Source organism: Camellia sinensis, chromosome 2, assembly GCF_055761805.1.
Source record: "Camellia sinensis isolate YWXY chromosome 2, ASM5576180v1, whole genome shotgun sequence".
Classification (NCBI taxonomy): Eukaryota; Viridiplantae; Streptophyta; class Magnoliopsida; order Ericales; family Theaceae; genus Camellia; species Camellia sinensis.
Genome location: NC_138962.1, coordinates 217,005,973 through 217,015,932, shown reverse-complemented (window position 1 = coordinate 217,015,932; position 9,960 = coordinate 217,005,973). Strand labels below are relative to the sequence as shown.

Below are 9,960 nucleotides of genomic sequence, written 5' to 3'. Positions count from 1 at the left end.
ATTACAATCTGAACAGTAAATAATCCCTTCAATCAAGGATCGGGGATGGGAACTGAGGTGATAATTAAGGATCCAAAATGAAATCCGCAAAATTCAGTCCCCCCAAAAACCCACACACACACGTTGCCATCCCGATTGAAAAGTCATTTTGTTCATTGTTTTGATAGTATCATTTTTCTGATGTATTTCTTCATGCAAATTTTTTTTTTTTCTCTAGCAAATTATTTTCCTGTGTTTGAAGCTAATATTTTGCTCTATCCATGTTCAAAACAATAGCTTGTGATATGGTTTTGTTGGTAAAGCTAAAGTGTTTTTGGGAATCAGTTTTCATGCTTTGATGCTTTTCTAGGTGAAAAATAAATAAATAAAACTGAAATTTTATCAGTAGGACAAGTAAATTCCGAGACAACAAATTACCGATGCAATTAACATTAATGTCCAACAACATAACTCTCCCAATCTAATAAATAAAAATGAAAAACAACATAACTCCCAAAACATGAAAGCATTTTACAAGTGAAACTGAAAACTTCGTGTAAGTTCAACACATTTAATCACATCATTACAAGATACGTGACGTGGGCATTTTTCAGATCTTAGATTGGTGCTTAATCGACGGAAACTGGTTGCATGTTTTCGGCCTCTTTCCTCAGCTCTTGAAACAGGACAGACGACAAGTATCGCTCTCCGAAGCTTGGATGAACGGTCTGATCACATTCAAAAAAAATTACAAATTTTGCCAAGGATTAATAGTTAAACCAAATTATTCATCAAAGAAAATGAACCGGTATGCTTTTTGCTTCTACAATCAGTACCAGTAAATGATTCTAGACATTACCAACTGTTTTTTTTTTTTTTCCCCTTCTCTTTTCGAATTCTAACTCCCACTAGATATAATTAAAGGCTTTTATAAACAAGTCATATTTAATTATAGAATAAGGGAGCAAAGTTGGATTAAATAATCCCTTATTTTTTTCAAACTTCCTTACTCGGTGTAACTAATCTCAAGGGACCCTTTTATCCCGTATACAAGCGATTATTTTGTGCCAAGGGAGGGGTAGGACAGCTAATCCCAGGATAATATTTTTTCACCAAATTACTGAAACGCCTCCGTGGAGAAGTTGTTCTGGAACAACTTATTCAGCTTAATCACATCAGCGGATCAAACATAGGTAAGGGTATCAGTTAACAAAGTACTAAATGATGTTCATACCACAATAAGTTTGCCTTTGTTCTCTGGCCTTCTTGCAAGTCTAAGTGCTGCAACTGTGTTAGCCCCTGATGATATCCCCACCTACATGATCAAGTTCATGACATGTATTCACCCAAAAGTTCATGACATGTAGTTAAAAATTACATCAAACAAGAAAATTGTAGCCATTTCTGCAACAAATTTAATTTCAATTTCTGCTCAGAATGCCAACAATATCATTAAATCTATCATCGTCAAGTTTAACATGAAAAACAAAAAAATAAAAAATAAAAAAATTGGTTCATTTAATGTACGACAACTAACAAAGTCAAATCCTTCTATGTCCATGTCTAAAACAATCTAAGCTATGATTGTCATATCATTTGGGTTTTCTGTTTTTATTTTTTTGAAACACATAACACTTGTTTAGCAAACTTTTTTTGAAAACACCAAAAAATAATTTTCAGAAATAGTTTGCCGAACAAGTTTTTTCTATTTTTTAAAAAAAATAAAACATGACCAAACAGCCTAGAGTTTAGAGCATCGTTTGAATTATTACCATAAGTCCCTCCTTCAATGCTAACTGCCTAGCCATATTCACAGCATCTTCACTAGAAACCTACAACATAAAATTAAAAAAAAAAAAAAACCAAATTGATCAATAGAGTTGTTTCAGTACACAAGATAAACACAAAATGGGTCTGATCCTTATACATTTTTTACGCCAACAAAGATCCAAATATATTGAAAAAATGCTTACCATAAGAACTTCTTCCATCACATCCATGTCCAATATATCTGGTTTGAATCCAACCCCATTGCCAGTTATATGATGAGGGCCTGTATGCAACAATATTAGTCCTTGGTAATGATTGTTTGGTTGCTGAGATAGTGGAGGAAAGGAAAAGAAAGTTTTTATTTATTTATTTTTACGGAGCAAGCAAAAACTGCATACAAGAACATGAAAATTAACAAGGAATGGGATGCTTTACCTGGTTTACCTCCATTCAGTACGTTGCTTTCCTCAGGTTCAAGTCCATATATCTGTGCAATTATAAACAAATTTAAGGATATCTTATTTTGTTATATAAAGCACACACTTTGTCAAGTTTTTTTTTTTTTTCTCCCCCTTCCAAAATACCCATAAAATTGGTAACTGCAAAACTCTACATCTCATAACTGCTAAACCGCCCAAATGTTCAGATGTACAATTGCAAACGCATCTTGTCTGCACCCACTAGTAGTACATATATTTATAATCATAATAGCTTAAGAAGATGAAAGAGCATATCTTATTTCACCTTAACATTAGGATTTTGGGATTTGAGATATTGTCCAACTCCAGATACAGTGCCACCACTTCCAATTCCCATTATAAAGATGTCTACTTTCCCGCAAGTATCTTCCCATATCTCAGGACCAGTTGTCTCGAAATGCACCTGTTTTCCAACAGATGATTACTTAATTGACTTATCTAATTAATTTAGATGTGTTCATGAACAACTTGATTGGATCCCTGGGATTACAATCCAATTATCCATAAACAACACGATTTGTTTGCAGCCTTGGGATTACAAAGGCATATAAATGGTTACCTGTGTATTAGCGGGATTTGAAAATTGTTGAAGCATGAAAGCATCCGGTGTGGATTCAAGAAGCTCATAAGCTTTCTTAACAGTTCCTCCCATCCCCTTGGTTGGGTCAGTGACGATTAGATCAGCTCCAAATGCTCTCATAGTCACTCTTCTTTCCAAGCTCGTGTAAGAGGGCATGGTCAAAACCATCTTGTATCCTTTCATGGCCGCCATAAATGCCATGCTAATCCCCATGTTTCCCGATGTTGGCTCAATCAACACCGTCTAAAATAACCCAATTTCAAAAAAGTTAATTTTTTGAACTTATTTGGAGTTTTCTGAGTTGGAAAAAAAAAATGCTCACCTTTCCAGGAGTGATTAACCCTTTCTTTTCTGCATCGTTGATCATGGCGAATGCCGGTCTAGTGACATAACAAATGATCATGAATTCCAATATTATATATATCAAAACGAGCACGAGATGACAGAGCTACTAACAAATTACCGATCTTTGATGCTTGCAGTGGGCTGCATCATCTCTTGCTTGACGGCAACATAGGCTCCACAACCTTCGGTAACTTTATTAAGAAATACAAGGGGAGTTCTCCCAATGAGCTGAAATGAGAGAAATGTTTCAGATCAATAAGAACGACACTCACTAAACTATCAAGCATGTTAATAAGATCTGACAATCCAATAAGTAATTTTAAATGTTTAATATACGACGATGAAACTAGTTAATGAGTATATGAAGCCTATAAATGGAAGTACACCACAAGATGATGGTACACAAAACAATTTGAACATAAGTTACACATGTACATAGACAAAATGTAATGACAATATAAGATTTGCATAGAGCCCACAAGGGAATAACAAAATCTCTTTAATTTATATAAATTAGGTAATTATAAATTTTCAAAATAAATTATAAAGAATTAAAAGAATCAACCAATATTGAGAGCTGGACTTTTCTTTTTAAAAAAATAAATTTTGAAGAAGATTAGCTTTGAAGAGTAAACTCCAAATCCTCGTAATCACTTACAAACCACATGTATCAATTAAGTTCGAGAGACACCAGATAGAGTATCTTTATAGTCTAAAGCATTTGATTTTGTTTTTGAAAATAACAACAAATATTAATATGAAAAATTCATTTGACAAACTATTTCCGGAATTTTATTTTATTTTATTTTATTAAAACACTCCTTTCAAAAAACAACTTTGAAATATTTGTTTAAATTCTTAAAAACCATTTAACTTCAAACTAAAAACCAAAATGAAATTTGATTTTCTCCATATTTTCGATTTTGTGGTCCTTTCTTTGTACTAAAAACATTCACTTAACTTTATTTTAAGTTGAAAACTAAATAATCTATAAATAAAATCCAAAGAAAAAGATAATCAACTTATTAGTAATGGGTAAAATACAAATACACAATTGAGATTTACTTAAAATATAAATTATCCCTATGGTTTTGAAAATGACAAATCTCCTTCTTATCATAATTTTTTTTTATTTAACACTCATTTAGGAAGTTGGTTATTTTAGTGGAATATTTTAGTTTTTAGCTATTTTAGTAGGCTAAAATTTTTATGTTTGGGAAGATGATTGAATTTTTTTTATAGTTGGATATGATGTTTGTGAGAGAAAAAGTGAAATAATTATGAGTTTAATGTGACATTTTGTTTTATTAGTTATTTTAACTTATTTTGTCTTTTTGTGAATTTTAACAAAAAAAAAAAAAAAAAAGTCAAAATCCCACTTGTCAAACAGGGCTTTAACAAAAATAAAATAAAATTTCTAACTACTCCCCATAGAACAATAAAGTTATCTAAATTCTTAATTGAAATATATTTAAGACATTATTAAAAGGATAAGGGGTCACTGTTGTGCGTGAAGCACAGCAGTGACTGTGGTGCCTCTATTTGAGGTGTATTATGGCCTTAATTTTATGATCCAAACCGTCCATTTTGTAACGTTTGTTGAGTACTTCATGCCTACCAAAAATCATATTAATCGGATATCAACAACTATATGATCGACAACTAAAAAAATAAACAATAAGTTTTATTTTGAGAAATAACATAAATAATATGCAATTCGATCATATAGTTGTTGATATCCGATTAATATGATTTTTGGTAGGCATGAAGTACTCAACAAACCCTACAAAATGGACGGTTTGGATCATAAAAATAAGGTCATAATACACCTCAAATAGAGACATCACAGTTACTGTTGTGCTTCACGCACCGCAGTGACCCCTTATCCTTAACAATTTATTAATAAAAAAATCATTTATTATACAATTAGAAATTTAAAATATAATTTTCAAAATTACTGAAGGCAATTTATATTTTAAACAAATCTTAAATGTATTTGTAATTTACTCTTAAATAATTTCTAGTGCAAAAAAGATAAAATTCCAAAATTAAATATATATAAAAAATTAAATACATAAAAAATCATAAACCGCCGCAACACGTTTGGCCAGCAAAATTTCAGACCTTCTAAGGCCTTGGTGGGGCCTTCCACGAGACGTTACAAACGGTAACGGTGGTTGCATGGTTACAAGGATCTACATCCACTGAAGTGCAAGAGGTGAAATCTTGTCTACGAAATTTAGAATGAAATAAATAAATATATTTTTTAATTATTTATACACAAATATAAAAAAAAAAATATGATTTAAAACAAATGAAAAAATAAAAAATATGTTTATATGGCACATCCTAAGCCTCCGTTTGGGAAGTGGGTTGGCTTTTTGGCTTTTTGACTTTTTTGGCTATTTTAGCCTGGGCTAAAAAGTTTGGTTTGGGAAGGACTTTTTGGCTTTTTGGCTTTTTTGATTTTTTTTGTGAGAGAAGAGTGTAATGATTATGGGTTGGATGTGATGTTTTGTTTGTTGTGGCTAAAATAGCCTGTTTTGTCTTTTGTGGCTATTTTAGCCCCAACCCAACTTGCCAAACACCACCTAAACAAGTTCAAAAAATGTGACTAACTAAGCTTTTGTCTGAGAAGTGAATTAGCTTTTTGACTTTTTTGATTATTTTAGCCTGAGCTAAAAAGGTTAATTTCGGAATGATTTTTTGACTTTTTAACCTAACTTTTTTTGTAAGGAAAAAGTGTAATGATTATGAGTTGGATATGATGTTTTGGTTGTTGTAACTAAAATAATTTATTTTGGTCTATTTTGAAAAGATGGTAAAAAGTGACTTTTTGACTTTTAACAAAGTTTTTGGCTTTTTTAAACAAATGATTTGTGAAGTTGATAAAAAGTTACTTTTGATTTTTTTTATTAATATTTGTTTATGATGTCAAATCACAATAAAATAATCAAACCATCCCTATTTAATTTAAAATATTTACAATTTTACCCATATAACACATTTTGACTCATGAAGGACAAAATTGTAATTTCACCATTGGCTAAAAACCAACTTCTCAAATAAAAAAAAAAAAAAAAAAAAAAGCCAGAAAAGCCAACTTTTGGCGTTGGTTACAAATCAAAAAAAGTGGCTAAAAACTATGTTCTCAAAAAAAGTTTTTATCTTTTGTAACTATTTTAGCCACAAATCAATTTGCCAAACACCACCTAATTAAATTAGAAAAGTAGACAGCGAAAAGCCAATAGACCAATCCAAAAACGTTGCCTCGTGGATACTAATGCCATAGGTCTCGTTTGGAAAGATATTTAACTTATTTTGAATTATATTATCTTTCTAAATTTTTACATATTTTTTTTAAAAAAATTAAAATATTAATTTTTAACTAATTTTTCAAAACAATCCATAATTACATTAGCAAACTCATGCACAATAAATGTGCAATTCAAAAAAAAATATAATAATATAATAATAATGATAAAAAAAATACAGGTATTTGTTATTGGGGCTAACTTCTTGGGGTACTATTGGGCTCATGGGAGTTTATCATGGATCTTATTTTGATAATTTGAATTATTGAATATGTAAAATTCATCGAATACTATATATTTGTATAAAATCACATTAATCGGATATTGATAGTTATGTGATCAAATCAGTTTTGTATAAAAAAAAATAAACGGTGAAAAAATAAATGATTAATAGAAATATAATCTGATGAGATAGCTATTGATATTCGATCAGCATGATTTTTTTTACATATTAAACCGTTCGAATTATCAAAACAAAATCCGCAATGAACTTCCACCAACAAAATAATACCCTCCAAATAAAGCCCAGCCCTTTGTTATTTAAGTAGTAAGGGATTGCTTTGTCAACCTCGTGATTTTGGTTTTAAATTTTATCTTCTTTTTTTTTTTTTTACAGAAATATCAACTACATGGATATTTTAAAAAATCCAAAATATAAGATATAAATGTGTCAATATCACCAGCACCTTCACTTTATGTATTAAAATGTATTTTAATTCAGTAAATATTTAAAAAAATAATTACATATAATTGAGAAATTTTATAAACATTAATAATTGAATTCTTAAACCTTTTTTTTTTTTTATCAACTTGTAATAATTTTATGAAAATATCACTGGATTGTAATTTTCCTTTACATTTCCTATCACTTTATATGAATACATACTGAAATTATATAATTTGTGTTTAGCGGTAAGAAAAATAATTAAAAAAATTATTATTATTTTTGTAATGTATTTCCTTACATGGTAAACAACTGGTGTAGCTCATAATTTATAAGAGTTGGAATTATAATTTCATAAGATCAAGTTAGATTAATATTTTAGATTTTATTATAAAAAAAATTAAAAAATTATTAAAATAACTTATACTTAACCGAGACTGGAATTATTGCCACGAAACACAATTTTTAAAAAACAAGAAAAATGTTTGGGAGCACTAGAAATGGAACACTAATATGAACACTAATGATGTGGCAGTGGGTCCCGCCCACTTTTTATGCCTTGTTTCTATTTTTTTTCTTCTTTTTTTTCATTCCCAATGAATTAGTGCTATTAGTAGTGTATTTTTTAGTGGTCTAAATCATTGTTAAAAAAACAAATAAAACAATGATAACTGTCAGAACAGAAGTATGTACAGAGACGGGATTGGTGTGGCCGCACAGCAGTCACTGCTGTGCAGCTAATTTGATAATTTTGAAAGTTTATTTTGATAATTTAAATTGTTTATATTTTATAATACATCAGATAGAACATATTTGTAAAAAATTAAATTAATCAGATATCGTTTATCCATTCATCTACTCATATTTGTATTTATTTTAATATTTTAAATTACAATTGTTATTTATTTTTGTAAATATAAATGTGAGTGGATGAATGAATAAACGATATTCGCTTAACTTGATTTTTTACAAATATACTTACTTGATATATTCTAAAATATGAACGATTTAAATTATCAAAATAAACCTCAAAAAAAAAAACCCAAATAACTAGCAGTACACAGCAGCCACCCCAAATCCGAGCAGAGACGTGTGGATACAGATTCATCTAAGAAAGTAATGATAAAACATCACTACTGACAAGTATTAAATAAATAAATAAATAAAAAGAAAGAGAAACTATAAGTCAGTATAAATAAATGCTCCCTCCGCCTCAAAAATAATGGTCGTTTTAGGGAATTTAATTTTTTTTAGTAGTATAATTATTGTATTTAAAAAAAATTAATTTTTTAAAATTTTTCTTTTGATAGTACATTTTTTGAAAATATCAATGCATAATTGTACTTTTTATGTTGTTTATTAATTTGAAAGAAGGAAAAAATAAAAAATTTATATTATTTTTATACTTGATTTTTGAAGAGGAATTAATATTTTAGGACAATAAAAAATAGAATAAGGGACTAATATTTTGAAACGGAGGGAGTAACTCAAAATAATTCAAATTTTATAAAAATGTAAGCGGATGGAAATGAGTTCACATCATAGCTGTGTTAGTGCGATAAAGTGGGTTTGTATCCGATCCAAGTGAAAGTTATTGGATAACACAGCTCAAATTTATATCCACTTGCACCTTCGGAAAAACACAATTATTTTGGTAATGTTTCGACTTAATTTTTAAAACATGATTTGAATAAAAAAAATAAAAAATAAATTTTTAAATAATAAAATTCTAAAATATATTTCAAAACTCAATTTTTTTTTATTCTTTCTCTTTCTGTTTTTTAATATCAATAAATTAATCCATCACTTTTTTCTATCCTCTTTCTTCTATCACATTTTACAAATTAATCAATTAAATTTTCTCTCCCACTCATCTATTCAATTAAAAAAAATAAAAATTACAAGTCATTCTAAAATTATTTTTTAAATTCATAATAAAACAATTTTTTAACTTTTAATTTTTTTTCAAAGTTTTTAAACAAAATTTTATTTATTTATTTTAAATATAACTCAAAATTGGTTTCAAAACAGAGCCTTTGATTATTTATTTTTTTTTTTTTTTTTGCAATTCCATCAAGAAGTAATTGAGAGAGAAAAAGGAGAGGGAGGGAGAGAGAGAGAGAGAGATTACTTGACAGACTTCCTTTTTGATGCGAGTACCAGGGAGATCTTTGGGCAGATCTCTGATTCTTTGAACAAAAGATGGGTCATGAGAATCAACCATGGGTTGAGTTGAGACCCATCTGGAGCTTCTGATAAGATTACCAAGATTGCATGATGATGATGATATGGATCTTCTCTTGATGATGGTGCTTAAAGCAGCCATTAATGGAGAGAGAGAGAGAGAGAGAGAGAGAGAGAGAGAGAGAGAGAGAGCCTTTAGTCTGCTTGGGTCCAGAGCCTCCTCTGTGTACTCTTTGTGTGTATCTGTGGTTGAGTTAGAGAATACAAAACTTGTGAGATCGTTTTATAAGAAAACTAGCGTTTGGAAGTTGAGTCGATTTTTTTGAGTTTTTGATATTTTTTTTTATTATTTTAGTTTGGGTTCAAAAGTTTAGTTTAGAAAAGATTTTTTGATTTTTTGATTTTTTTAATTTTTTTTGTAAGAGAATAGTGTAATAATAATAGATTGGATATGATATTTTATTTATTGTGACTAAAATAATTTATTTTATCTTTTTGTGATCATTTTAATCATAAACCAACTTGTCAAACACCATCTCATTTTAAAACAAAAATATATATATTTGATAATTGTATGGTAAAACAATAATTTTAATTATAATTACAATTATTTATTTTAATAATATTGACATTATCGTTCTATAA

The 9,960-nt window shown here is 29.0% G+C and overlaps 1 protein-coding gene and 1 long non-coding RNA gene across 2 annotated transcripts; both read right to left on the bottom strand.

Annotated features, from left to right (window-relative positions):
- Positions 1-398: 398 nt before the first annotated feature.
- On the bottom strand, positions 399-9,634 carry CYSC1 (cysteine synthase C1). Its single transcript, XM_028223989.2, has 10 exons — positions 9,263-9,634; positions 3,272-3,381; positions 3,131-3,188; positions 2,788-3,051; positions 2,494-2,631; positions 2,185-2,236; positions 1,953-2,032; positions 1,752-1,811; positions 1,214-1,294; positions 399-707 (listed from the first exon to the last, which is right to left on the bottom strand). Exons 1-10 carry the CDS (start codon positions 9,455-9,457, stop codon positions 609-611), a joined length of 1,137 nt encoding a protein of 378 aa, XP_028079790.2. The 5' UTR covers positions 9,458-9,634; the 3' UTR covers positions 399-608.
- Positions 5,130-8,172, bottom strand: LOC145820637 (uncharacterized). Its single transcript, XR_014362538.1, has 2 exons — positions 5,745-8,172; positions 5,130-5,502 (listed from the first exon to the last, which is right to left on the bottom strand). It is a non-coding gene; the product is annotated as an uncharacterized LOC145820637 (long non-coding RNA).
- Positions 9,635-9,960: the final 326 nt, after the last annotated feature.

What these genes read in the sequence shown, in the direction of transcription:
- CYSC1 (XM_028223989.2), bottom strand. Translation starts at nt 9,457, where the DNA reads ATGGCTGCTTTAAGCACCATCATCAAGAGAAGATCCATATCATCATCA. An exon ending in TCAAAAAGGAAGTCTGTCAA is followed by an intron (nt 3,382 to 9,262) that starts GTAATCTCTCTC and finishes CTCTCATTTCAG; the next exon opens with CTCATTGGGAGAACTCCCCT. An exon ending in CCCAAAATCCTAATGTTAAG is followed by an intron (nt 2,237 to 2,493) that starts GTGAAATAAGAT and finishes ATAATTGCACAG; the next exon opens with ATATATGGACTTGAACCTGA.